At 39.0% G+C, this 27,966-nt stretch overlaps 1 protein-coding gene across 5 annotated transcripts in view; it reads left to right on the top strand.

Moving 5' to 3' along the window:
* Positions 1 to 27,966, top strand: part of FRY (FRY microtubule binding protein) — a 217,630-nt gene that overhangs the window by 25,826 nt on the left and 163,838 nt on the right. For 3 of the 5 annotated variants that reach the window (XM_074859861.1, XM_074859860.1, XM_074859859.1), the window contains exon 1: positions 16,445 to 17,133. The exons of the other annotated variants lie outside the window; for them this stretch is intronic. In XM_074859861.1, the coding sequence (XP_074715962.1) occupies positions 17,064 to 17,133 (70 nt within the window). In that variant the 5' untranslated portion in view covers positions 16,445 to 17,063. Of the gene's footprint in view, positions 1 to 16,444; positions 17,134 to 27,966 lie in introns of those variants that run through there. 5 annotated transcript variants of the gene reach the window in all.

Raw genomic sequence — 27,966 nt, 5'->3', positions numbered from 1 at the left:
ATGTTTTAAAAGAATTAGACTTAAAGGTTATCATAATGGCCTTGATTCAACCTTCTTCCTGATGTATATTTTGTTCCTCTTCTGAAGTGCAATCTTCACATAAGCTAATGTAGTTAATGACATTGAGGTATGTTCTTTTGACAGTCAGATAGGTTTATGGACTGCATATAAATCACTCAAAATATGTTTCTTCTGTAGGGCTTGTTTACTTGTAGATACTTTTGTAGACTTGTTGGGTGCACTTGGTAGGTAACTAGTTTTCTTTCAGCTATTTATACTTTACCTGGCCTTACACATTTAATAGCAGCATACTATATCTAAGTTAAATCACCTGATAATCTTGGAATCTCTGAAATAAAAATTCTCAATGTTTTCTTAATTTTAATTTATTTTCTGTCTTACTGTACCACAAAAGTTTAGGAGTTTCTGAAAATACTTGCTTAATTTCAATAAGAATTTTTAAAAAATCAATATTTTATTAATCTGTTTAGGTTCAGAGACTGTTTTGCCTGAAGATGGGTGTAGATAATAAAATTTATCTTAATTGCAAGAGACCACCTAATGAAAACTCTTTGAATGCAGCTAAAGTTAGCTGGAAGATTTATTTTGTACTGCTTCTCACGATGAAATATGCCCTAATAGTGAAATGAAATCCTTATGGCATTTCTGGTAAATCAGCTGTAAGCAGATAGATACTGAGTTCATATATTTATGTTTTCATAATGAATTTCATCAACTGTGTCTCTCATATTAATTTTATTTATTGCAACTAATTAAGAGTGGTTAATTTGGAATGTGATTTTTATTAATTTTGGGGATTGGATCTTAAATTAGGAACTTGAGGAGCTCAGGCCATTATTAGATTCGGGTCTTCTGGGAAGTTGAAATTGCGCAGTGCTTCACAAGATCAATTTAAATTCTTCTTGCACAGGATATACTAATATCTAGCTGCTATACAATGTTGCAGTGCAGTTTTATGATCAGATACAATTTTGAAGACCCAACAAACGGCTGTTCATGCTTTTTAATCATATACTTAAGTTGCATTTAAATTTAAAATTTCTTAAAATAAGAAATCTTTCCCATCTGTTACTGGAAGACATTACTGTTGCCAGGAGAAATTTTTTGTAGATAAGGAATATATATTAAGTGTGATACAATCAGGTGGCTCCTTTTCCAAGGACCTGGCTGTGTAGTGGGGTTTTTGTTTGTTTGTTTGTTTTAGAACTGCCTGAGGGTATTTGCTGTGACTTTCTGTGGGGTTTTGCTCTGTGTCTTTGGAGTTACTGGTTTTGTAATTTCACAGTGGCTATAATGACAACATGCTTTAGTTGCAGAACATGTTACCGTGCATCCCCATGCCTACTTTGTTGTGAATTATCTGCTCGTCCTAATAAACCTTTTCTGGGGTAATTTGTGATGCAAACAATAAAGGGTTGGCAAAATAATTTTTAATCATAATGTTTAGTCTGCATACTGGTAAGGAGAGGGGCAGTCAACAAGTGTCATCTTTCTTACTGTAACCTCAGGTGTTCTGTATTTCCTACTTTATTTAGGATCTTTAAACTAGTCGGTCTCTTGCCAGCCTGTCTGTTCTCTCCTGTTCCTCGTATGCAAGTCAGAGAAATCCTCCCTAGCAAAGGTGTTCCACTTCATCCCTATTTTGCCTGGACCAACCTGCAGCCTCCCCTAACAATGCTCAGGCACAGTTCAGAAGTTGGCAAGAGCTGAAAAATTGAGAGACAGTTGGGTGTTGCCACCAGCATTTAGATAATGTTTTACTGTATGCTTGTAGGCTTGTGCTGTCTGGCCTTTTGGCTAGAGAACAGCCCCAGGTATTAATATATGCATGGCATTCGTGGTCTAACGTAGTTGAAACACCAGTCTGTCCAGCAAGACATAACTTTAAGACTATAAAAGTCAATAAAACTCAGTACCAGTTTGTTCAATGAGTCACCTTAAAGTACTTCTGAGAGGACTTGTTTAGATTTATCATGGACAGTCACTGCCTCCTGTATGGAGAGTCATTCAGACATACTTCCCCTATGTGCAGAGGCTCTACCCTGAAGTAAAAAGTCTAATCTGCAGCAGAAGTTTTATTATCACACAAAGATGCCAGTGCGAAAGAACGATGACAAGAAAAGCAGAATACCAGAAACTAAATTAATCTCACAAAGTGGAATTTCAGGGTCTGAAATATATTTCATTTTCTGCTGAGTGGATTGATGATAAACAAAGCATATGTACGTCCAATTCTAAATCCATCCTGGAACTAGAAAATAAGCAGTTCTCTCTTTAGAAGCTAGTAATAATGTAATTCAAGTTTAGATTCATCATACTAAATGTTATGGGACTCTTAGCTAAGACTAGTGTTACAGTTTATCCTTTATCTGGTTTCAGGATTAAGAATACTTCTGCATAATCTGTTGTTATATTTTGATCCCTCCAACTTGAAAGCCCATTCTGAAGTCTCAGGGACTGCGTAAACTTCACTCAAGAGCAAGAATGATGATGGTGGTGGAGGTGGAAAGGGCCGAAGTAGTCAATGCCTTCTTTGCCTCATTCTTTACCTTCAGGAGGCCTTAATGAATCCTGCGTCCCAGAGACCAGTAGGAAGGCCTGAACTAAGGCAGACTTACCCCTGGAACAGGGATAACAGGTTAGGGAACATTTTAAAGAAACTGGACATACATGAGTCCATGGGACCTGATAGGATGCAACCACAAGTGCTGAGGAGGCTGGCTGACATTACTGCCAGGCCAGTCCTGATAGTCTTTGAAAGCTCATGGCAACTGGAAGAGGTTCCCAAGGACTGTAAGAGAGCAAAGGTGACTCCTTTCTTCAAGATTGGCAAGAAAGAGGATCGAAGGAACTACTGTTTGGTCACCCTCACCAAAATCCCTGGGAAAGTGATGGAGCCAATAATCCTATAACCCATTTCCAAACATAAGAGAAATAGATGACTGGGAGCAGTCAGCGTGTTTGTTTGAAGGGGAGATTATGCATTAACAAGATAACTGGCTTGGTGGATGGTGGGAGAGCACAGAATGCTGGTTATCTCGACTTTAGAAAGGCTTTTGATATTATCTCCTGCAACATCCTCATAGACAAAATGATGAAATACAAACTAGATGAATGGACAGTGAGGTGGGTTGAGCACTGAGCTGTCAGGCTGACTGGGTTGTGATTAGCAGCACAAAGGCTAGCTGGAGGTCAGTCACTAACAGTGTAGTCCAGGGATTGATACTCAGGCCAGTACTGTTTAGCAGGAATCTTAGGAAGTTCAACAAAAAGAAAATTCAAGTTAATATGATCTTACTACAGTTTTGTTTAGTATTTCCCCTACTACTTCTACAAGTACTTTGGTTCATAATCCACTCTAAGTATTTGTAAATGCATATGAGCAGTTAGGAAAGCTATTTAACCATGTAATACCTATGAAAAGTATTGCTTCTTCTCCCCTCCCCAAACACCCATGCAGCCTCCCTTGTGTTGACCATGTGCCTCCATCTGGAGACTCATAACCTCATTCATCAACTGAGGGTAACACTATCCCCAACCGTATTCCCAAAAACACACATACACCACCCAAATCAAATTTCTGCTCCTAACTAGTGCCACTGTAAGGAGACCTGATTGAAATTATGGGGGAAAGAGAGAGGATGGAAAAATTTCACAGCTTTTCCAACAGTAGCACAATCTTCGATTAGGTTAAGTCAAACATAGAAGCACACCCTGAGTCAAATCTATTGTATTATCAGAAGGGGAAGAAGTATCCTTATATTGTTGAAGTTTCCATTTTATAAAGGATTCTGTCTGTGCTGATGCTATGTTTTTAGTTCACTGAATTAGTCAGTAGCTAGCGATGACCTCCCTTGATCTGTGGAAGAGTTCAGGCAAGGTTCGTGCATTTGTGCCCTGTGTGAGTCAGGAGGATACAGTGTCACTGAGCACCAGTACCCGACTGAGCATGAGCTCAGGTTCCACACCCAGAACCGCAGCTCAGCACCGCTTGCAGCTCCACTGCAAGATTTCAAAGCAGGTGTATCCCAGTTGTTACTTTTTATGATCACTATTCCCTTTTGAATTAGGTTGTTACAGAAGTTAACTGGGTTTTCTCCATATTTAAGCATCATACTCAAATACTTGAAGAAAAGTATTCTGTATCCGTGTATTGTTTTTGGTTATGTGTCCTTTATTTTGGATTTCATTTCATGGCTGAGAAGCCAATCCAGAGATGAAAAAGAAAGAACCCGTTTTCTGATCTGGTTAAAGAAAAAACATGGGAGAGGATGAGATCTATTCATTTTAATAACTTTTAAAGAATTGAATTTAGATTTTCAAAGCCTTTAATGATGCAGTGGACAAACAAGTATTAGGACTTTGATACTTAAGCAGATTAGGCACTTAAAAATCTACAAAGCAACTGTTAGATATTTCAGGAGCTAAATACCTTTGAAAATCTAACCTGTGGTAATTCAAAATCATGAATCATTTTAAGTGTAGTTAAAGTAACTATAACTATTATGGTCTTTACTAGGAAATCATTCAATTTTAAATGTGACTTATGTTTTTGTGCCTTCTTCCTTGGGTACTAAGCCCAAAATAGTGTTTTTTCTTTTAGTTAATAAAAGGCAGATTTTAAGTTTTGTTCAGTACATTTTTTCACTAAATTGCAATTTCCATTCAAATGTAGCACGAGAGAAACCTTGAGTAGCATTACCCTTTTAAACAGGAAGAAGGTAATATGCCTTTTTCCAGCATAAGCAGGGAGCTGTGTTAGACCTTGTACCTCTCCGAAAACCAAGATGTTTTTCAGGTTAGCAGGAAGGGATGGACTCTGAAGGATACAAAGGACCCAATTAGAAAGACTGCATGTATATTTAACTTGGCCTCTGTGAGGACTCTGGTGCTTCTATAGAGAAGCAGCAAGTTGGAGGATGCTGGAGCTCTATTAGTCTATTGCGTGTGCCCAGGTGGATGAGTTGCTGTTGCAAAACCTTCACCACAGCAGGGGAGAGCCCTTGCACAAGTGCTCATCAGTTAAAAATTACTATGTTGACGGAGGAGGAGGAAACAGCAAAGAAAAACCCTATCTCTGAAATTGAGATCTCTCCTGCCACAGGTTACTTCAAAAGGTGAAACATCCTTATAGATAACATTGTAATTAAAAAAAATGTTTTGCTTCCCTATACTTTAAAAAAATGCAGAAAAGATTTTGCAAGTCAGAACAAGTGTTCCTATGTAAGACTGGCGAGATTTTTTTTTTTTTAAACCAAAGTGTTACTTCCTCTTTAGCCAGCGCCTAATCACACCATTGGGCAAGTAAGGGTATTACATAGTAAACCCTGTATGCTGTGTCTCACGAGCACTTGCCTAGGGAGGGTTATATGGAAAGGGACCTCAAAGCTACATAAACCAAGAAACTTTCCCTTCAACAGCTGATTAGAATTGAGATGGTTTACTGGCGTTCAGTTCTTTGAAGAATATTTTGAGTAGTAACAGGAGAGAGCTAAGGCAGAAGCTGTAACTGAAGGGTCATCTGCACATAATGAGGAGAAATGCGATGGAAAAACTACAATGAGAAACAGAAATTTCACTGTAAAATCATATGGCCTGATTTTTCCTGACACTGCCTCACTGCAGTCATTTATATAAAGTTGCTGTAAAACAGCCAGTGGTTTCAGTCATGAAGATTTTTGCTGATAGCTATTTAGTTTTACTTTGGATATACAGAAATATGTTCAAAAGGATGAAGAGCATGGTGATTGACAGCCTAGCTACTGAAGGTATCAACTGAGCTGAGAAGTGTACGTTCATGTGCATGCCCTATTTATAAACTGCAGTCAGTGAAAGAAAGAATTTTTTTTTGGTCTACCACCTGGCATGACTTCTTAGGTAATCCCGATTTTTGAAGCATTACTTCTTCCCACCTCGAAACAAGAAAGAAGCTTTAGAACTTGTAGATGTTATCCAGCTGAGTCATTAGGTCCTGGTCTAACTGGAGGTAGCGCTAGCCTGAGCTACCAGAACCTGAACTTTGGATCTTTCTGTTAGCACTTCTGAGTGAAATAAGAAAGCTCCTTATCCTGTAATGAGCCCAGGCTCCAGCTATGCCAAGCACTTCACTCACAGAAAGGGCCTGAGTCCTTCTCTGAAGGATGTACGGTCTTGTTTGAGATGGTATGTGGCAGTATGTGTCAGGGAAGTGGGGAAAGTTAAGGCAGTGATACATACAATTTGATACTTCATCATTTGAAAGAGTGGTAAAAGGTGGTGTTACTTATCTAAGGTCAGCTAATCCTGACGGCGCTCAGTTTCCCTGTTTCAGACAGGTAATTCTTACACAGGTGTTGCAAGAGGTAGCATTTTTTTAATAATTCAGAGTGAATGCTGTATGCATAAGACCCATCTGAGGGAACTGTGGAGGTGTTTGCGTTACACGGACACGTGTGTGCCAGCTCAGACCCAATGCCTGGCTGGTCTGACGGCCTCTCTCTGGTAGCAGGCAGAGCACGATACCTGATAGGAAGGTGTAAGAGGCAGCAAATGTAGTACAGTCTGATCCCATGTCCATCTCATCTTGATCTGTAGTAGATGGAAGTTGGTTGAAACCCTTCCAACATGTTTATTCTAATTTTATGAGAGGTAAAAAATCAACTTCTAAGGTTCATGTTGCTAGTGGAGCAAAGGGACATAAGCAGAAGGATACCTTTCTACAGAGTAATGAAAACGTTGAGGTGTGAGTATCCAGATAGGTCAGCCAGAAAGGAAGAAGTGTTAATAATTAAAGACAAAACTAGAGAATGGAAAGGAAAGTTTAAAAAAAGAACAAGTAAGCAAGTAGCTTATCACAAGAGCATCTTATTTAAAGTCACAGAAAGCTTTAAGAACTGCTGTGGCAGAATTAAGAGAAAGAAAATACATCTGTAAATGTATTTGAGATTCAGGAAAACATTTGTGTTTAAAAATCACACTGCAAGAAGTGCATACAGTGAGTTAAGAACTGTCTGACGGGTGGACTAGTATTTGAGAACAAATTGGAGCTACTGCACTGAAAATTCCTCCTCCTAATTAGATGATCAATGAAAACATCATAGGTGTGCAGCATGTTACAGGGACGTATCTTGTGGAAAATGAGCATTTTGAACACGTCATTCTACAAGTGTGATGTGGCTTGTATTTGGGTCAGGGATGCCTTGGTTTTGGCATCAGCTTGCCACTCTGAGTGGGTACAACCCCCTCCTTGTCTGCCTCCCTCTGCTTCCCATCACATCTCAGGCACCTGTCTGAAGAGTTGGGAGCTTTTCCGTTTCCAAGGCAGGTTCCCAGCTGGCTGCCTCCTGCATGCCTGGGGAGGGTGGTGGAGAGGGGGTTTGACATGGTGCCTGGCCCTGGGAGAAGAAAGGGACATCTGTTCCTGAACCTCACTAGCTCACCTGCTAATGGCAAGCACAAGAATGAGGAGAAGAAAAGCTGAGAAGTCTTATGATCTCAGCTATAGTAACATGCAGTAATCGTTAGCCATCCCTAGAGACCCTGTAGAAACAAGCAGGTTGCTTTGGGCAACCTGATCTAGTGAAAGACTACCCTGCCCATGGCAGGGGGTTGGACTAGATGATCTTCAAAGGTCCCTTCCAACCCAAACCATTCTATGATTCTATGAATATCTAGTGATGGGCATGCTCCAACCCTTCACCTTCCTGGCTTCCAGTTTTCTGCCCTCCTGCAGAGCTTGCTGTGAGGAGAGTAGAATAGATACGACGACATCGCAGAAGGGAAGTATTTGGGCGTTCAGTCTGTGCATTGTATAATGAAATTTCATAACTTGAGGAAAAAAGGGACAGCTACAACCCCTGCATTCCCTCTGTCCTAGGCTCTGTGTGACCTAGTACCAATCTCTTAGGCATAAGTTACCTAGTACAAATTACACTTTCAGTGCGTGAGTGGGGTTCAGTTACTGAATCTCATCTCTGAACCAAGCACTCAGAATTAGAGGCACCATCAGTGGCCATTTGGAAATTTACTGCTATGAGGAAGTTCTGACACATCATGCTGGGATGTTTGGAGAGTATGCTGTGTAATCTTTTATCTAAAATATAGGTAAGGGTTTGTAACAAAACTGAGAAGAAAATAAGTTTATAGGATTCCAGTAATGGAAAACAGCTAGTTTAGGGATGCTTCCTGGAAACTAAGGTGAAGAGCAGGAAGAAAATACTACTCAAGTTATTCTTCATGCTAGCTGATGCCTGTAGGCTGTGCTTGCAGGACTCAGGCTGCATTTTGGCTTGCACAGCAGTATTTCTTGCATCAGTGTTGCCTGAATCCATGCCCCAGTGGTAGATGTGCAGATTTCAAATTGGCTCATAGGTTGGTATATTCTTAGCACATGTATGGTAGGTCTGGGCAAATGAAATTTGTTCCTGGCTGGCTGATGCTTCCAGGGACTGTTCAGCTAGGGAGAAAATCAGAGGTGAATGGCGGAGTCCTAAGAGGACATGTCAGTTTGACAGCTCCAAAGCAGTCAAGGAAAGGATAATAGTACTTTGAATCTTGAAGGCATAATTCCAACATTAACTAATTAATCCTCTGCAAAATGCCTAGTAGGTAGTTATCATTTGTAATTTACAGATAAGTCACAAACCCCTTACAACCTATTTAGTTACTCTTATGAATTCACTGAACAAGCTGAGAATGGGAGCTGGGTGATACACGAATCTATCATGTATCTATTAAAATACTTTAATTTTGCTCTATTAAATTCTATTTAATAGGCTGCTATTAACATATTTTATATAATTGCACCCCAATTACCTGATATTCTTTAGAAATACAGACATGCGCTTCCTATCTTCCGTTCTGACACAGTTTACAATGTAAACATGTATTCCCAATGCATTATTTACTGTTCTTCTGCTTCCGCTTGTTTTGCTTTTCATCACTAGGTGGCAATATTTTAACAGTCAGTTACAAACACAAGGCAAAACAAAATGGTGTAGCAAAACTAGTGAGACATAAACTAAGAAGGATTTATGTTGTTTATTTAGAGCTTATCACATTAAATTAGGTTTGCTTAATGAAATCTTGTTTTGTGCAGTGCTTTCTGTCACTCTGTACTTTTAATTTGGACCCCAGCAAGATATTTACCTTCTTAAATCAAGGGACATTATAGTACATAGAGTACAGTCGATTCAGGTAATTTTTTATTTTAACAAAGGACATTAGTAAAGTATGTGTACAAGCTACTTTGTTAATGTTTGGCTTGAATTGTTTTGTGTTATGCAAGCTGTAATAAGAAAAGTAAAAAAATCTTGTAAATATTTTAATATAAGGAAAGAAGAGCTTAAACTCAACAAATGCCAAGTTGAAGAAAATAAATGACATATAAATACTATGGGGGGTTTTCTGCTTAAATATAAAAATATTATTCCTTTTTATTGCTGGCTTATACATGGACTTGTCACTTCACAAATAATACATAATTTTTTTCATTGTTCCTTTCTTTCCTCCTGAAGCCAAAGGGAGCAAATCAGATACCTCAACATAGGTGTCTAGGAGAAAGCCTCTAACTGCTGTGGATCTAATGTAGGTCTTAAGTCATATCTGCCAGTCTCTGTGAATAGCTCACATACCTTAAGGTATCTATAATCACACTGAACACCATATTTAGGCACCTGAATACCATTTGACTATGACCAGTATCCATCTGAAAGCCAGTGCAGTCTTTCAAGAGTAGATTATAAAGAGGTTCCAAGTAGTTTTATTAAAGAAGAGAATGTGAAATCATGAATGCAATGCAATCTATCCCAGTGATAATACGAGTGATGTATTAATACAATACAGTGTATTAATACACTACAGTGATGTGATAATACAATAGATCCTTTTTGTTTTCTTCTGTTAGGTGTGTTCTGCGCTAGAATCAAATAGATCTGGGAATCATTCTTTGTAGGGTTGCTTTATTTTGCCCAAAAGGACTAGATCATATCAAAACCCCAGAGACCTTTTTAATAAGCAGCCCTTGCTTGCTCCTTGGGGGAAAAACTCCAGACAGCCAAACTTTTACATAAACTGTACCAGTGTAAATCCAAGCTGATTCCATGAAAATCAGAGACACGGGTCTAATTCAGTATACAGCACTATCTGGCTAAAAGAACATAGGAATTGACCCAAATTACAAGGCAAAGCTGTATGACTTGGTGAAGCCATAGAAAATAAAAAAGCATGTCAAAAGGTCCAGCAGTTCAGTAAATCTACTTTTGGCTTTGGGATCTGTGTCCACATCACTACCTGGAAGCTGAGGAGAGCTGGGCAGGAGCAGAATGATTGACGCCAGCAAAGATAGAAACAAGGTATTAAGCACAAGCTGGGCAAATAAAAAGTTGTGTTTTGCGTATGTTTTTTGCTAGATTAGGGCTGAAGTGCTCCTGTCTTGCAGGATGACAGTCGGAGAGATTGGATTATAAAGATCTATCACTGCAGACCAAGGAGAGGCTTTGTACTGTTAGCAGATATTTGTGCACTTATAAATACAATCACTGTATTGATGGAGTTTGAATAAAAGTCCTCAGAGATCAAAAATATAATCACCTGCTACATAAGTTAAAAGACTCATTCTGTTAGCAGCAAATACAGAACACACTGTTATACTTACTGGTTTCTGCAACTAGAAGACAGTAAGTGTGTGAGAACTAGGAAAGAAATTATGTGCACAAAATTTGAATCTAGAGTTTATACTTGCTTTGTTATTGTTGTCATCCCTTAGAGGCCTTCAGCTCCTCTCTGCATTTAGCCTCAGATTCTGAAGAGTTCAGATTGCAAAATCCAAACAGGTCCTTTCATACCAAGCTAAAATGAGCCCTGAAAGATTGTGCAAGGACAGTGCTATATTCATATCTCCATGTGCTTTTTTAAGGATTCACAGAATCATCAAGGTTGGAAAAGACCTTGAAGATCATCCAGTCCAACCGTTAACCTAACACTGACAGTTCCCAACTACACCATATCCCTCAGCGCTATGTCAACCCGACTCTTAAACACCTCCAGGGATGGGGACTCTACCACCTCCCTGGGCAGCCCATTCCAACACCTAACTACCCGTTCTGTAAAGAAATGCTTCCTAATATCCAGTCTAAACCTTCCCTGGAGCAACTTGAGGCCATTCACTCTTGTTCTATCGCTTGTTACTTGGTTAAAGAGACTCATCCCCAGCTCTCTGCAACCTCCTTTCAGGTAGCTGTAGAGGGTGATGAGGTCTCCCCTCAGCCTCCTCTTCTCCAGACTAAACAACCCCAGTTCCCTCAGCCGCTCCTCGTACGACATGTGCTCCAGACCCTGCACCAGCTTCGTTGCCCTTCTCTGGACACGCTCGAGTAATTCAATGTCCTTTTTGTAGTGAGGGGCCCAAAACTGAACACAGTAATCGAGGTGCGGCCTCACCAGTGCTGAGTACAGGGGTAAGATCACTTCCCTGTCCCTGCTGGCCACGCTATTTCTGATACAAGCCAGGATGCCATTGGCCTTCTTGGCCACCTGGGCACACTGCTGGCTCATGTTCAGCTGGCTGTCAATCAACACCCCCAGGTCCCTCTCTTTCCTGCAAGCATTGCTCAGAATGTAGAGGACTAAACTGCCTGTATGACTGTTATAAATAGTAGTCACTAAAAATGTAAACAAAATGGGTATATGCTACTAAATATTAAGAATCTAAATAAAGAACCCAATTTACAAAAGTTGTTACCCTAGTTATCATGTATAGACAGTGAGGAGAAATAGGCTGCTTCGGAAAATGATTGTGGGAACTCTTGAGTCATGCCGAAAGCACTCACCTCCCAGCATAGGCATCTAAGCTGGATCCCTCAAGTTAGATATTGTGAATACCTCCAGTGGTATGTATTTGTGTTATTCTTTTTCTTTTACTGAGTGAAAGTTTTGGAAGTCTATTTTTCAGATATTTTGCAATAAAAATAGCTGTTCATGCAGTGTTCACGAGAACACTTCTGAGCATGCTGACAAACAGCTCCTCCCAACCTGTTTTTTCCAAAGTTGGGACATGGAAACTCCACAGACTTTGTTCAGGCAGAGAGGGTGTAAGCCAGGTACCCAAGGGTCCTGGATATGTGCTACCTCTGATCTCAGAAAGCAGATGAGAGAACAGAAGGTGCACTGCATGTAACAAATGTGGAGTTTGAGTTACATACAAATGTTTATAATTGAAACCATGCTTCTATTATCATCGTAATTAGCAGGTGCTTCCTCATGGTAGATCTATGAAAAACCTTACATTACAGATTATGATTTTTTATGGTGAAAAAAATGTTACATTGTCATTAATTTATCGTAAACTCCCATGTAGTAATATCATAAGAAGAAGCCCACTGTATTTCTAAATATAAGACTGTAATATCCATCATCAGAAAGCTTACTTACACTGACAGATTTTGTATGCTTACGCCTGTCTATCTTTCACAACCTGGAATATGTAATTAAATTCTAAATACCATAAAATCAACAAGAATTAAAGTGGAAGCTGTATAATTTCAACACTTCTTAGACTTGTCAGCTTCCCTAAAATAAGTTCCGATTAGAATGCTGCTGTTTCTGCCATTTCAGTGCATTATACCTGTTTTAGAAGTGTTTCCAAAATGTGAGCAGAACCATGGTATTATCTGAGGAATGTCCTATTTGAACAAATTTAGACTGGCAAATATTTAAAGGAAGTTTATAATTTAAAAGGTTTTTTAAATATTTTATGATTATTTAATGATAGAAATTAGTTAAGATTTTAATTGGTTATACTTTTAATTTTAAAGATGTTATTAGGGCAAAAGTTAAATTCAGAAGCATTTATGTTCAGGGTGGTACTTTCTAAAGCAGAACTGGTAACGGAGGAGTGTCAACCCTGCAGTAAATTTTAACAATAGTGTTGAATACTGTGCTGGGAACACCTGTATTAAGTAGTGGGGCAATTTTTTCTCTTGTAGCTGATGAGGCTGCTCTGTAGACTGAAAGCAGTTCATTAGTCTCTACATCTCCTTAGTACAGTTGTGAGATCAGGAAGCATAATGTAAAAGTTGTATTCTGTATGAACTCTTTCATACAATGCCAAAAATATAAAATCTGAGAGTGATGACATTTTTCTTTAATCTGTTTTGTCTTAGAACATCCGTTCGGTTGTTCAGTATTTCAGTGCAACAGCATATTGTCAGTGGAAGCGCACAACAGGTAAATGTGTTCTTCAGAAAGAATACTAAAAGGTGAAAGCAGTGAGATTCTGCATTGTATATTAATGTTGTGATGCAGTGTTAAAAAAAGACTACTATACATGAAATGGAATTACTTTGGCTCCAGATCACTTCACAGAAAGTAAGTAAAAAAGGTGCTATGGAATATGCCACTCCTAGACAGAGGATGAATGTAGCTATAGCCTTTTTAATGTTAGGCCACAGGGAAGTGCAAGTAGGCACTGGTTGATACTTTAACATCCCAGACACAAACTCCACTTAAGTAGTCCAATCCAGATATCCTTTGATGTGATAGCCCTTTATTTGTTCGCCAAATGATCACAAAGCCAAGAAGAGATTGTGCTGGTTAGACTTGATAACTGGTGAAGACCAAGAAGGACAAGTGACAGGAAGATTATGGGATTGTGTTTGCACAAGCTGATTCAGGATAAGCAAGGTAGGCCTGCAGTTTTGAAAAGACAAACTATGAGAAATAAAAGGAATTGGTTAGTGACAATGAAGAAATAAAGTACTTGCCTACAGGGCATGTCTGAAATTTCTTGAAAGCACCAAAACCAACCAACCAACAGAATCTTGAACCATTCTGCCTGGGAGGGAAATGTGAGACACTCAGGAGCACCCCACAGAATCCCACCAGTCACCCATCTCACCTGGTGTTCTTCTCCCAACAGCAGCAGTAGAAGATCCTGTTTGGGAAGAGTGCACATGGGCGTAGCCACTTTCTGCAGCCCATCCCTCTCATACACCCCATCCCTCTCATACACCCCAGCGCATGCATTGCCATATTGGAGATGTTAGAGGGGAGTACTCTTTGCCTGGTCCTTTTAGTATCCTAAATTTGTGTTTATTATCAGCATCTTGAAGCTGCTGATGCTGTCTACCTCTACAACCTCCAGTAGCAACAAGTACCAGAAGCTCACAACTTCCTGAAGAAAGAAGATACTACCTTTTGTTTGTTTTAAACTGATACCCCAGTCATTTCATTGAATGCTGCACCATTCTTGAAAAGGACTGCAGAGTTATTGGAAGAGTCCCCATTGCATTCTTAGCAAAACGACAGTTGTGGCTTGGATGTTAGAGGTTGTTGATTTAAAGTGAGCACTATCAGAATTTCAGCAGAGTACGAATATGTGAAGGAAAGAAAAGCAAATTGTTAAAAGTCCTTGGTCCTTTACAATTTTGAAACAAAAACATCAAATTTAAAGGGTTCAGTATCCAGTGAGGATGAGAGATAGAGTAAGAATAAGATATGACCACTAAGTGAATGCCTTGCCTTTATTTTCCATGAGGATGGGGCCTTGTAGAGGAACAGAGGTAGGAGAAATAATACAAACAAAACAAAAAATTAGTTATGAGGTGGAAAAAAAACCTCAAATATCTTCAAATTCATATTACAAAAACCAGATAACTTCCCACTGATAATAATGGAAGAGCAGGCATATGAAATTGCAGCTTGGGTAATAAAATTTTTGTTGAATCTATCAAAACAGAGATTCTGCCTTATAAATTAAAGCACAGAATTTATGGGGGAAAAGGATCTGTATCAACAGAGAGGCTGCTTGACCTCAGCCACACTCAAGGCTTTGAAAGAAAATTTGGTGGGAGATTAAATTTAAAGGTTTGGATTTAGTTGAAAACTGGATAGAATCCAACACAGATTTAGGAAAGACAACTATTTGCAAATTAGCCTTATATTTTTATTTTCAACAGGAGAATTGTGATAAAATATATATATCGGTCATCTTCAGAAAAGCATCTGATGTAGCACCACAGGGGAAATTATTACTTAAATCCTTGAACATAGGAATTTGCATTTGTGAGGATGAATAAGGACTTCCAAACCTACCTGGCATTGTCTCTGCTGAAAAAATCTATTAGGGGGATGGTAGGTCTTGGGACTTGCCATATTTGGTATTAAATTTAACCTTAATTGTAAAAAGTTGGAGTGTGCTGGTTAGAACAGGATTTTATGATGAAGAGGCATTGTCAGTGGATGGGGACAGGGATGGGGACAAGGATGGGGGGGTCTCGGGAAAGAAGTTGAGGGCTCAGAGTGACAGCAGTGGGATAATATTTAAGAGTATAGGGAGAAAGAGCTGATCAGATTTCTTTGATAGCTGGTGAGACCAAACATGAGATACTCAACATTTCTGATACTCCATGTTCACAAAAGGGTGTAAACTGGTTTTGAGTAAACTTCATTTAGGAACTGGAAGGTTTATAAAATCAGTTTCTACAACAGCTTTCCCTTAGTGAAGACACAAAACCTTATCTCTAGATGAGGTATGTTTACAGAAGACATTTAGCATATTTTCAGTGAGAACCATGGGAGTTTGGCCTCAATGATGCTTGTGTTCTTCAGTTTCCAAACCAAACATCAAATATTCTGCATACTGAAACTAAAAATAATGTGCAAATATAATTGCTGACAAAGTTTTTAGAAGAATCAGCAGCAGACAAGCTCTATTTTGGCTCACATACTGTAATTATGAGAAGCTGCAGGAAATTTATTCCACTAAGTGTGAAAAGAAGTACTGTTATTCCCAGGAAATAATATGTGAAAGGATGATACCAAGAATATATGGAACTAAAAATATTTGGGAAACTGATTCTTCATATTTTTCTTCATTACCGTTAAAATATGCATAGTGATGTACTGTGATTATTTGAATTTAGGAGTGTGGAAATTGTAGCTAGCAATTAAGTATTTTGCAGAAAATACAGAGAGATTAACAAGCAGTGAATTGCTTCTGCCTCATTTTCTTATGTGAATGACTTATGTGAATTCAGTTTCTTTTTAAAAAAACATTATTCAAGATTAAAATGACATCAAACTGAGAATTTTCTGTGGTTCTTTTGGAGGTGAATACCAAGCACTGACCTCTCTGGTTTATATGCCATTATGAATTCAGCTTGCTGTCTCTCATCTTTGTTAAGAGGGAAAAAAAAAAGTCAAGAAAAAAATGACAACACGTTTTTCTGTAGCGGTGAAAGAAAAGCAGAAGCAGCCAGTCTGAATGCTGTGTTTTTAGTGCTTTGGAAGGGCTTCTCTTGTGCAACTGGGCTGAGGGAGAGCCTTTTTTTTTCCAGCGTCACTGCAATCAGATATATGGGTGCAGCTCTGCTTTACCGCAGCATGATGCAGTTGTGTATAGTTCAGCGTGCTCTTCTTGGAAACAGGCGGAAGGAGAGCAGCTGACCAGAGCATGCAGAGGATATTCATTAGAGGGTGGGTTTTTTCCTAAAGCTGAACAGTACTTGTGAAATTCCTCCAGCTGCAGAAGAGACTGTTTCAGCGGGGCTTCAAGTTGATACTCAGTTCGCAAGAGGAGGTGCATACGCTCCGGCTGTCAGCTTCTGATGGAAAAAAAGCTTCAGACAAGCAGACTGCACGTTATTAAAAGCACAGCTCAGACACCCTTCGGGAAGATACTCTAACCGTGCTTATGGAACAAGTGCTGTGGTACTGCATATGCCTTAACCGACCGGAAGAAATTTGCCCAGTTGTGGAATGGAATAAATGAAAATACATACTGAGGGGGTGGGGGAATAAAATACTCTGCAGATAGAATTAAGTACGAGCCCTGGAGGAAGAGCAAAGGACAAAAATCTCATGGTGTGTTTTTGTTGTTGTTGTTGAGCTTTTTTCTTTTTTAATGAGCTTACCTACCATGAACGGAAGAAGTGGATCTGCGGAGACTTCATTTCCTCCTCTGACCCCTCGTTTACATCACTAACTGGTGACAGTCACATCTACATACATAGTACCTGCCACTTCAGCTGCTCAGAATTATAGAAGCCTCTTTGTATGCAGCAGACATGGCTAGCCAGCAGGATTCAGGCTTCTTTGAAATCAGTATCAAATATTTACTGAAATCCTGGAGCAATAGTGAGTAGCAGAAGAGTAATCTTTTCATATTACGCATTGCTTGGTAAATAGCTAGGATAACCTAAAGGATAAAATCTTATATTTCTATATGTTTGTGTTATAGAAACCAAATAATTTTTTGCTTTTGTGAGCTCTAAAAATCAGAATGTCAGAGATTTAAATAGGTTTCATTAACTGCAAAGGCTGTAATGAGATTATACTAGGTTTTGCTTGATTGAATTCTGAAGTTAGGCTGCTTTCTGGCTGTCTCTAATAGTACATTGCAGGGAGTGCATTCCAAACAGTGTTTCCTGCCTACATGTTTATTTGATTTGTTCAGGGTTTATCTTAATATTTGTGGAAATGCTGTTTAATCACAAGGGTGTGGCATTGCTCAGAAGTGGGTTTTTATTAATTGTGCACTGAGGACAAAAATATAATGATTATACTTAAGGTCTGAAAGTCATTATTTTAATATCATAAAAGGAAAACATCAGTTGCTTATAGCTGCACTTCCCACTCTCTATGCTTAATTTCAGAATCTTATGCAATATTTCCATCCAGAAAGAATCCATCTGTTTATCTAATCCAGGCTGCGTTTTGCAGAATGTAAACAAATAGCATTTTAGTCTTCTTTGGTCTTTTCAGTATTGCTGTTCCTGATTTCCATTGCTGTTTAAATCAGTCACTCTTCAGATTTTTAGCAATATTATGTAATGAAGATTTCTGAATAAAATTTAGTGCTTGCAAATACATTGAGATTAGGTAAGGCCATGGGATAACTCTGGCAGAAATCTGCTTTTTGATTTAAAATACATGAACAGTATATTCCTTTTCGATAGAAGCTGTACTGACAGTGCTAAATCTCTATAATTAACTGCTTTTAAAAGATAAAACACAATGTCTCTGGAAAAATCCAACTTGGCTACGTATGCAGTAAGGTTCTGATCATCCCACTATCTTTAATTTAATAACTTCTGCATAAAAGACTAGTATTTTAAAGTTCTATGGTATAAAAAATTTCAAAATCTGCTTAATACAAGATATGTATTTGAATACTTGCAAAGAAATAGAAATAACACTATATTAGATGTGTGACTTGTCTTCATTAAATGATATACACAGAAACTGTATTTTTCCAGGTCATTTGTAACCTCAGTAACACTGTAGTCCTTGTTTGAATCTATTTTTCTACCACAAGTGTGAAGCCACCAGGGAATAATAGTATTACCTAAACAGCATTGCTTATCTGCCCTCCTTTGAAAATATTTAGTGCATATTTATTCAAATCAGTGATCCCAAAAGGACTGGAAGAGAATTTTATGATTTAGTTACCTTTTTGGACTAATGTTAATCCAATACTGAGAACATAAGTGTGTATTGTGACAACACATATTTTATAACAAGCTAGTCACAGTTTATGACAGAATAAAAACAAGTCACTTCATGGTGCAGAAATCAAATCACTTCTGGCATTACTTTTGCAATAGACTACTGTAACTTTAAGACTTAGTAAAACTAGCACTTAAGAATGTAAAAATGTCTACATTATGGAATTAAATATAACATTTTAATATTTTTTTTCTTTTTCCTCTACATTGAAGTATATTGAAAGTATTTCCAAACAACAAAGGTGTTTCTGGTCTGAAATTAGAAGTCCTTAAACGAAATTCTGTTTTAGGAAAATGGAAATAGTAGATGAATAATTGGTATTTCTGACACTCTTTTAGATGATAAACACACTTTCTACTGCATTTGAATAAAAACTAAGGAAATACAATAAATTAATCCAGATTGACTTAAACTTGTTACCAATTATATTTTTTGCATTCAATCTGGAAGGTTATGTTCATAAATCTGTACATATCCTTTCTAGCTGAAAAACAATTTGATAAGAACACAGTAGGGAGTTCAAAAGACCTAGGGCTTTCTTCAGCTCTGCTATGTGATGGGTGGAGCAGAGCAAAACACTTCCCTTGCTTGAGAAACTGCTGGGAAGCCTGTACATGCATGCACAGGAACATGTTTTTAAGAGAATAGGTGTTGTGTCTGCATACCCAAGAGCAGAAGTAAGCTATAAATTATGCTGGGGCATTTTCCTAGTAGAAAGAGGTCTAACATACTGTTTTAAAAGAAAAATAACTTTGGATCCTACAGTAGATATTTTGTTCAAATGGTAATAGTGTAGAGGTTCTGTCCATGTATGTTTCTGTAAATGGACACTTTAAAACAGTGCCTGTAAGTAGCATTTCTAAGTAAGTAAAGCCCTTCCCAGTCTTTATAGTCCCACCAGACCCAGCCCTTTCTATTGATTTTTGTGTTTTGGCTTACACAGAGCATTAACATTTTCTAACAGACTGCCAACCGTGCCCATTGCCCATACCATACCATGAAATATACTCTGTTATTCTACCTAGAATGACAGTTTTCTCTGATTTTGCTATCTAGGGTGTTTAACATACTAGCATTCTTGACATGCCGAGCAGAATTTCAGTTCAGTGTCACACAGCACTTGCAGAGGTGTTCACGTAGCATACTGCTTGGATTTTCATGTTCGTCAGCCAGCTAAAGAGGCAGGTAGTTTATGGGCCCTGGAGTCAGTTCATTTTAGGTATCTGTTAACTACTGTAGTCAGAATGATATGGTCAGTGGTGTATTCTCAGTGAGCGTGCACTCTTATTCCTAGGGGACAAAAAAAGCCAAGTCACAGTCTGGCCTTTGAATTGTCCCACCAAACTGAGAGACCTCAAAATGCTCCTTTGTGCAGCTCTCAAAACAGACTTTTGCTCTGCACATGTCAATAAGATACTGTGCATGTCATGCAGTTCTGGAAAGTACTCCTGTAATGTGTTGGAGATGGGATCAGAATTGGGATTCACTGTTCGGGAAATAAGAATAATCATCTTTTTGTGTTCTGATGTTTTCTTAAATATTCAAGTATTTTTGATCAATGCTGCATTAGTCAACAACTGCATTAGTCATTTGCATTACTTCTTTTTGAAATTACTGCTAAAATGGTCATGCTTACTCAAGGTGAGTAGTGCTCACTTGGCCCACTGAGGTCAGTAAGATGACAAGAATAAAATAGGGCTCACCAACAGTAGGATGATTAAGAGTCTTTTCCTCAGATTTGTTATGGAAATATTGCAAAATACTTTTCGTAAATAAATATTTGCAATTTATTTGAAGAATAGCATGAATCCAAATGATAAGAATTTGAATCTGCTCTTTCCTTAGACTGCTTTTACTTTTTGAATGAATCAGATAATTAGATTTATTCTGAATTTTATTTCCAAATGCATTTTTCAAATTCATAGTTTCAAAAAAAAAATCTGAATAAAAGTTTAAGAATCAAGCTACAAGAAGCTGGAGTGCCATCACTATAGACTGCAGGAAATTCTATAATAAATTCCGGTTTTTGCAGTTTCTAGATCAGATCAGCAATTAAGTTTATTGGAGAAAGGATTCTGTAGAAGAATCCAAATGGCACAGGTGGATGGCTCACTTGTGCTCTCACAAGTCAGCTCTTAGGTGGGCTAGCAGAAGCTATTTCATTGTCTCCCAGTTACTAGAAATAAATTCTAAGGTGTCTTTTTGTGTAATGAAATGAGAGTGCACATTTTGCATAGTGAACATTTTAATTTTATTTGCTACTTCTCATAGTTATCTTCAAGGCCTTATTTTAAGGATTACAAAACTTGTTTAATCTACCTTTGAATGGCAAGATTTTTTTCTGCAGACTTGCATTTCATTCAGACTCGGAATAAGGCCTTGAACTTCAGGTCTCTTTCCCATGGCTCATACTTCCCTGTCTTCTTCCACAGTAGCCACCATCCATATCAAAATCCTCATACCATCATCCTCTTCACCTTTGTGCTGTGCAAAGGCTTTTAAGCAATCCTTCTACTACTACACAGGTCTCTTCCTCTGTGGTCCTGTGTGCCCAGTCACTGTAGCAGTGGCTGGCAAAAGCCACTCCATGTTTACTAGTGGTGGTAACTTCAGAGGCAGCTTAATCCTGGCGGCACACAGGCACCCACATCAGCTATTGCCTGCATTGCTCAAACACAGCAGCATCCCACAACAGTCCCAGGAGAACGTCTGGCTCCTCCTCGGCTTGCTGGTCACATACTGAGTTGAACACAGTGCTGGTATCGTAACAAGTTACGTTGTCAGAAGAGCATCGGGTATTCGAGAAACTTCTCAATGGCCAGTAGGAAGCCTGACGGGTTGTTGGCTGCCAAGTGGTTTGCCATATTCTATTCTGCTCTTCAAGATGTGTTTCTACCATGTCAGGAACAGAAATTAATGAAATACATTTAGTCCTTCATTAAATGAATGTAATACATTTAGCAGTAAAATTGAACCTTTTTACAGAGAATATTCGTGAAGTCCTGTGGCCATGAGCAAGAGAAAGAGAAGCCTGTAGGCAGTTTCTTAGGTAAAAGTCTGCATTATGTCTTAAGTTCTGTGGTGCACTAGTTTGATATTCTAGTAATTTATGGTGCAGGAAGATGATAACAGCCGTTTTGCAGGGCGTCACTTAATCTGCAGGCAAGCATGCACCTGTTTTAAAGTTGAATATGCTATGCACACTATGCTATCAGGCTTAGTGATTGTAGCAAGATACCAGTGAACGAAAGAGGCTCCTCCTTCCTGTTTCTCAGTGCCCACTTAAACACAATCACTGAACAAGAAGGACCTATCCTTCCCTGACATGTCTTTTACACTAGCATTCTACTCTTGCAGACCGGAAGTGAGCTGATTCAAGAAGCTGATGTGTGGCAAACTCACCCTGCAGGGAAAGGATCAGTTCTTGCCTGAAGCAAGTGGGTGGCCTGCAGATGGGGAAGGGACAGGGGCATGTGGCTGCGGTAAGCAGGAGAGCAGGCTGGCACTGCCAGAGAAACTGCAGCCTGGCTGGGGCCACGCTTGGACCTGCTCCTCTTGCTTGCTACTGAGGTCTCACCCTAATACACCTGCAGAATGCTGGCCACTTCCACAGCCTCTGCCTTTAGGGAGCCCTGGGGACAAAGGTTAGCATCTGCTCAGGCCTTGGCATGTGACCCTGCCTTGGACAAAGGATGCTATTAATTCAAGCTGTCTTGCTACATGAAGGGAATTGAGTGCTCTATCCACTGAGCCTGAAATTAGGGTGCTTAGTGTATTCTTCATCTCTAAGTAGTCTGTGATTGTCAGCAGAAAAGTGACTTTCTTGATAGTTGTGACTGTAATCTCCCAGGACAAATTTCTTAGTATTTGTAGCTCTGATCCTCTTCTCCACAGAGCTGTAAGGCGAGGCATTAAATCAGAGTGTTTGGACTCTGTGTTCTAGTGGTACCCATTTTAGAACTTGCATTTTTACATGGCTCTTCTTAGTAGTCAGGGAAAGTGGAAGTTTTATGACTTTGGGGACCTGAGAGCTCTCAAAAAAGGATTTTTGTTTGGTTTGATGTTTGCCACTCTGTTCAGGACCTTCCAGAATCATTCCTACCATATTGGGAGGAAAAAAGGATGAAAGAATCAGAAATGCTCTGTTGCAAAATTCAGTTTATTTACAGAATGAGTTTGCTTGTCATTAAGAAGTTTGAATTACTGTAGTAAAAATCTAAAGATAGTTTGAGTGCAATCTTAGTACATAAATTTTTTTGGTAAAACTTCAGTCCTAATCTCAAAATATAAGATAGTCTGGAAACTAAGCATAAACCAGGCATAAATAATCACTGGTAGGTATTCCACAAAGGTTCCAATAATTTTACTTGTGGTAAAAACAAAACTATTCTGTTATACTATTAGTATCCACTTTGAGTGATTAATTTGTGAATATCCTTGGTTTTATCAAATTACCAGCAGTTTGTTTTTTTCCAGTATAGCTAGTTACTATTCAAAAGGATCAGGAAAAGATCTAACAGTCCTTGTGGTTTCCTCTATGCACATAAAATACCATTGAATAAGCTCTAGTATCTTTTATTTTTATATGTATAAAATTATATACAAGGGAATGTATTTAAGAGAAGTGATAATGTGCAGGTTACCTTAGGTGTATAAAATGTACAAAAATGTTCCAAGTTTAGTAATGGAGGATATAAGCCGAATTGCTACTTAACATTCCTTTTGTATTTTATTCACTTTTTATGCACTCATTTCATTAATAGCTTAAAATCTCTTCTCTATATTGACTTGTGAACAGTGGGAAACAGTCTCCACACCTCCAGATTTATGATTTCATGTGTTTGTCCAGTTTTATTTTCTGTATTCAATTCCTGAGTTTCTAAGCAATCAGTAAGTTCTCTGACACTTGCTATGGGTTGGGTACATGTAGCATTGCAGTAGCTGTGCCTGGGAGGGACAGTCCCACACCAGCCCCTTGTCCCTGTCCCCATGCTCCTACCCCTTCTCTCCCACCCTAATTACCCACAGAGTTAATATCCTTCCAGTTAAACATTCTAAAATGGTGTAGATGCTGGTGTCAGCATAAGGAAGGGGACAAGGATACACAACTACAAGTGAGAGGCAGTTTTGGCTGATTTCTGCTGTTAGACTGGTGGAGCTGTATGGTAAATCGTACTTTCTTAATAGTGACTCCTGTACCTGTGCATGCATTTAAGTATCAGAGCTAGTTCCTTCTCCAGGCCAAGCTAGCTTTTGCATTCCTCGCTTCCATGCTTCAGAGCATCAACAGGGAAGTTGTTGTTGCTATTATTCGCTTCCATGATAAATTTGGACTGCAGGATAACTTCACAGAGGTAGGTAGCTGAGTTATTTGTGAGTTGGTAATTTTTTATTCACTGTAGTTACCTAAACTAGATTTGAATCAGTTGTCCATAGAAAGAAAATCTTTTCCCCTCTAGTATACTTTCTTCTGAAATCATCCAATCCTTTGTGTATTCCACCAGCTAAAAGGAATACTAAACATAGTGTTCAAACTTTGCAACAGCTCTTTCAGCCAGATATTTTAAGTTCTTGTAGTATTTATATTTTTCAAGAATATGAATGGAAAGATGTTCAATAGTATGACAAAGCAGGGCAAGACATCTGCCAACTGGCTCATCAATCTGCTGAGAGCTTGAAACTGGGAATGACAATGGAGGGACATTATGACCCACTTAGGTAGCAGTGAACTGGGGTGGAAAGCAAAGGGTGCAGGGCAAAGGGAGCAAGAGAGACCTCAGGAACCATAAAACAGGATGAAGAGACACCCACCTTAAGTGTATGCATACAAATACATGGACTCTGGAAAACATGCAGAAGGAAGTCACGTGCTGCATGTGGTCACAAGACTGCAGAAGTAGCAGGCTTGGTGTTAACAGCTCACACAGTTGGAGTGCTGTGATGGATGGATACAAGCTCTTCAGGAAGGACCTGCAGGAAGGTGAGGAGCGAAGGTTGCTGCCTTTTGAAGGAGCTACTCAAGTGTATGGAGCCCTTCTATGGGATGGATGGGTGAACATGTGCTTGAGAGTCTATGGGTCAGGATCAGGAGAGAGTACTTTAAGAGTTACAGAGTGATAGTGGGAATCTGTTACAGGCCACCCAATCAGGGTGAGGAAGTGGACAAAGCCTTCATTAAGCAACTTGAGGAAGTTGATGCATTACTGAGGTTGGAGTTGAACCTCCTGATGTGTGCTGGAAGTGCAACATAGTAGGACGCAAGCAATCAGGATTTCTTAAGGGTGTTGGAAGTAGCTTCTTGATGCATGATGGACCAACCAGGGGTAAAGTGCAGCTGGGTCTGCTGTCCATTAACAAGGAAGAACTGGTTGGAGCTCAAGATCTTGAGAAGAGTGAGTAACGAGGGTGGCAGAGGACTTTAGGAGAGCAGATTTAAGTTTTTCAGATTTCAGAAACTGTTAGGTGGGATCTCATGGGGGGCAGCTCTGAAAGGCAAAGTAACTCAGGAAAGCTGGCAGGTCTTTGAGGTCAGCATCTTCCAAGCATGAGGGTGGGACACCCCGATACTCAGGGGAACAAGCAGACATATGCAGAGACCAGTGTGGCTTATCAGGGACCTCATGGCTGAGCTCCAATGCAAAAAAGACCGTATATTGGAGGCAAAATCAGGGGTTGGCTCCAGAGGAGGAATTTATAAACATTGCCCAGGCATGCAGGAATGGTACTTGGAAATCCAAAGCTCAACTGGAGATGGGAATTGCAAGGGATATCAAAGGCAACAAGAAGAGTTTCTCTTGCTTCAGTAGTGGTAAAAGGCTGAACAAGGAAAATGTGGACCCGTCGCTGAATGGGGCAAGGTATTTAGTGGACTGAGGTACTGAATGCTGCCTTTGTCTCAGTCTTCACCAGCAAGGTCTCTCCAGTCTCTGTCTGCCCAGGTGCTGGAGTGCCCCTTGATATGGCACTTCTGATAAGGGGGGAAGGTAGAACTTTTGCAAGTCCAGAGTGTGGGAGCACAGATTCATTTCTTTGCAGGAACTACTGAGAAGCCTGGCAATTCCATATATATTTATGGTCTTTTATCTATTGCAAATTATAGTCACATTCAAAACTGAGGGACAGCAAAGGTTTTCTATACACAGCAGACAGCAAAGCTTGCTAAAAAACAAGTGGCTGAATGAAACACATCTGGGAAACACTGGCTTCCTAGTTTGCTCTCGGCCAAGAAGCAGTGGTTTCACAGAGTTGTCAAATGCTGCTTGCTTCCTCCTCTGCATGAAATACAGAGATGACCAGTAAAGACAGGCCACCAACAGTGTTGATGTTTGTGCATAGTATCAAGGCCACTGATGCAACTGGTATTACAGAGCTGCCTGAGAGATTCAGCTCTGTCATGTCCCAGAAGAGAGGTTTTGGGGTGCTTTTCAGGCCACTGGTTTGAAGAGAAATCTGAGTGTTGTTTTGTAAATACTGTGGGATTGCTGTAGTGACACGTTATCATGTGTCTCCAGGGGAATGTGTTGCTGATAAAGAGCTTAATTAGGTGGTTGGACCCTTAGCAGAGAAATTTCACACACACAAAAAAAATGAGACCCTTCTGAGAGACATACTATAAAGTGTTTATCCTGAATATTTTCTATGCTTTCAGAAATTTGCTGTCATCAAATGTAGCACTAATGCATACCAGTAGAGAGGCTGCTGTTGTTTTCACTGGTCAGTGAGGGGGTCAGAAGTCATGATTTGTGTATGGCGGAAATGTTAGATGGATTGGCATTAGACAAGGACTGATCAAAAGAATGTAACAGATCTTGATTATTTTTGTTCTTGTTTTTATTTATAATTGTGAAGTTGCAGATGGTTTTAGTTTTATTTTGAAAGGCTTGACTTTGAAAGATTCGTTTATATTGCCTTGGATTCTTAAGTAACCAAGTACCTGGCTCAGCACAGTAGCCTGCCAAAGGTATTGTTTTGCAGTAATTCTGTAATTAAGCAATCATTATACTAATATTTATTCCTATTCTCTATCTATCTTCCCTCGGTCTCTGTAACTTTGAAGAGTCTTAACTTAGATGTGGAGTAAATTAAACTTCAAAGGAAGTCCGTTTATCAACTTGTTTGTTTTGGTATTGATTCCCTTGAACAACTTTTGTTGAACAGAACAATTACCTTTTTTACTGCATTTCTGATTGTTATTTATGAATGGCTTAAATGTCTCAATCACTTCGCCTTTTTAGTCAGAAGGATACCTATATAGAGTTCTAGACAAAGTTCTTCCTTGAGAAGTTTGTATAGTAGGTTTCTGCATATACTCACAGTAATAAATTGTTGTATATTTTCAGAATCAGGTTTATTCTGTGTGTATTACAGAGATACCACGTGTTGAAAGTGGGCTAAGCTACCTGACATCAGGTTTTGCGATTTGTTCCCTTGTAATTGGAGCTATTTTTAGTCGGCTTTCCAGTGGAAGCAAAGCTTATTCAGTCTGCCTGCCTTTTTTAAACATGTTGACCAATTTCAGAACAATTCAGAGAAGGGTAGAGTTCTTAAAGATACCTAAGTTTCTACAGAATTTGTAAAATAAGGCTGTTAGGTAGTGAAGAGGAAGGTCCACCTGATGAAAAATGACAGCATAAGCTTCCCATTGTCTGAGACATAAGAAAATCCTTGCTGTGACAGCCTTTGTAAATACCCCAGCTGTGAGACAAGCTTCAGTCACACCTTTGAGAGGAATGCACACAAAACTCATAGTGTTGCTTATTTTGAAATACATTCACAAGATGCAAATTGACATTCATTAGTTCAGATGCGGGGAAACTGCTGCAAATACCTTGCTTGCAATGGTCTACATTATGATGGTATTCATACAGTGCTTCCCATCTGGAAGCTTTACAGACTTAAATTCTTTTAGCATTATTACATGAATATGAAAGATGGAAGTATTATTCCTTTATTGCTACTACTGGGCAAATTGAAACAGATAAATTAACTGAGAAACACAAGATTACACATGAAACCTGTGTTAGAGCTGGAAATGAAACCCTGTCTTCTATTCCTTTACTGGAAGAAGCTTTCTTCCTTCACATTCTTGGTAGCCAAATGACACATGGTGAATCATAACTCAACTAGTTATTATTTCTAATGAGATTTTTAATTGGCGGTAAGTAGTAATTTTAAAATGGAAATGTTCTTGGATTATTTTAAATTCCACAGGGTGCATATTTGTTGCTACTGATGCCTTAAATGAGGAGAAAATTACTTAGCTATAATTCTTTTTCTTTGAAGGCAGATGTTTGAAACAAATAACCTCACCACACCCTTTACCTGTGTGCCATCTGAACCAAAGCTAGGTGGTTATTTTGATTTTTGTTCTATTACTCATAGGCAGGAAAATGTGGCAGAGCAATGTATGTATTCTTTACCGGGATGCGTGCTTGATCAAGAGCAGTAGCTCTCTGGGAATCA

This window comes from Strix uralensis, chromosome 2 (genome assembly GCF_047716275.1).
Source record: "Strix uralensis isolate ZFMK-TIS-50842 chromosome 2, bStrUra1, whole genome shotgun sequence".
In the NCBI taxonomy this organism is placed as follows: domain Eukaryota; kingdom Metazoa; phylum Chordata; class Aves; order Strigiformes; family Strigidae; genus Strix; species Strix uralensis.
The sequence above is the reverse complement of the archived record's forward strand: the minus strand, read 5'-3'. Positions and strand labels throughout refer to the sequence as shown.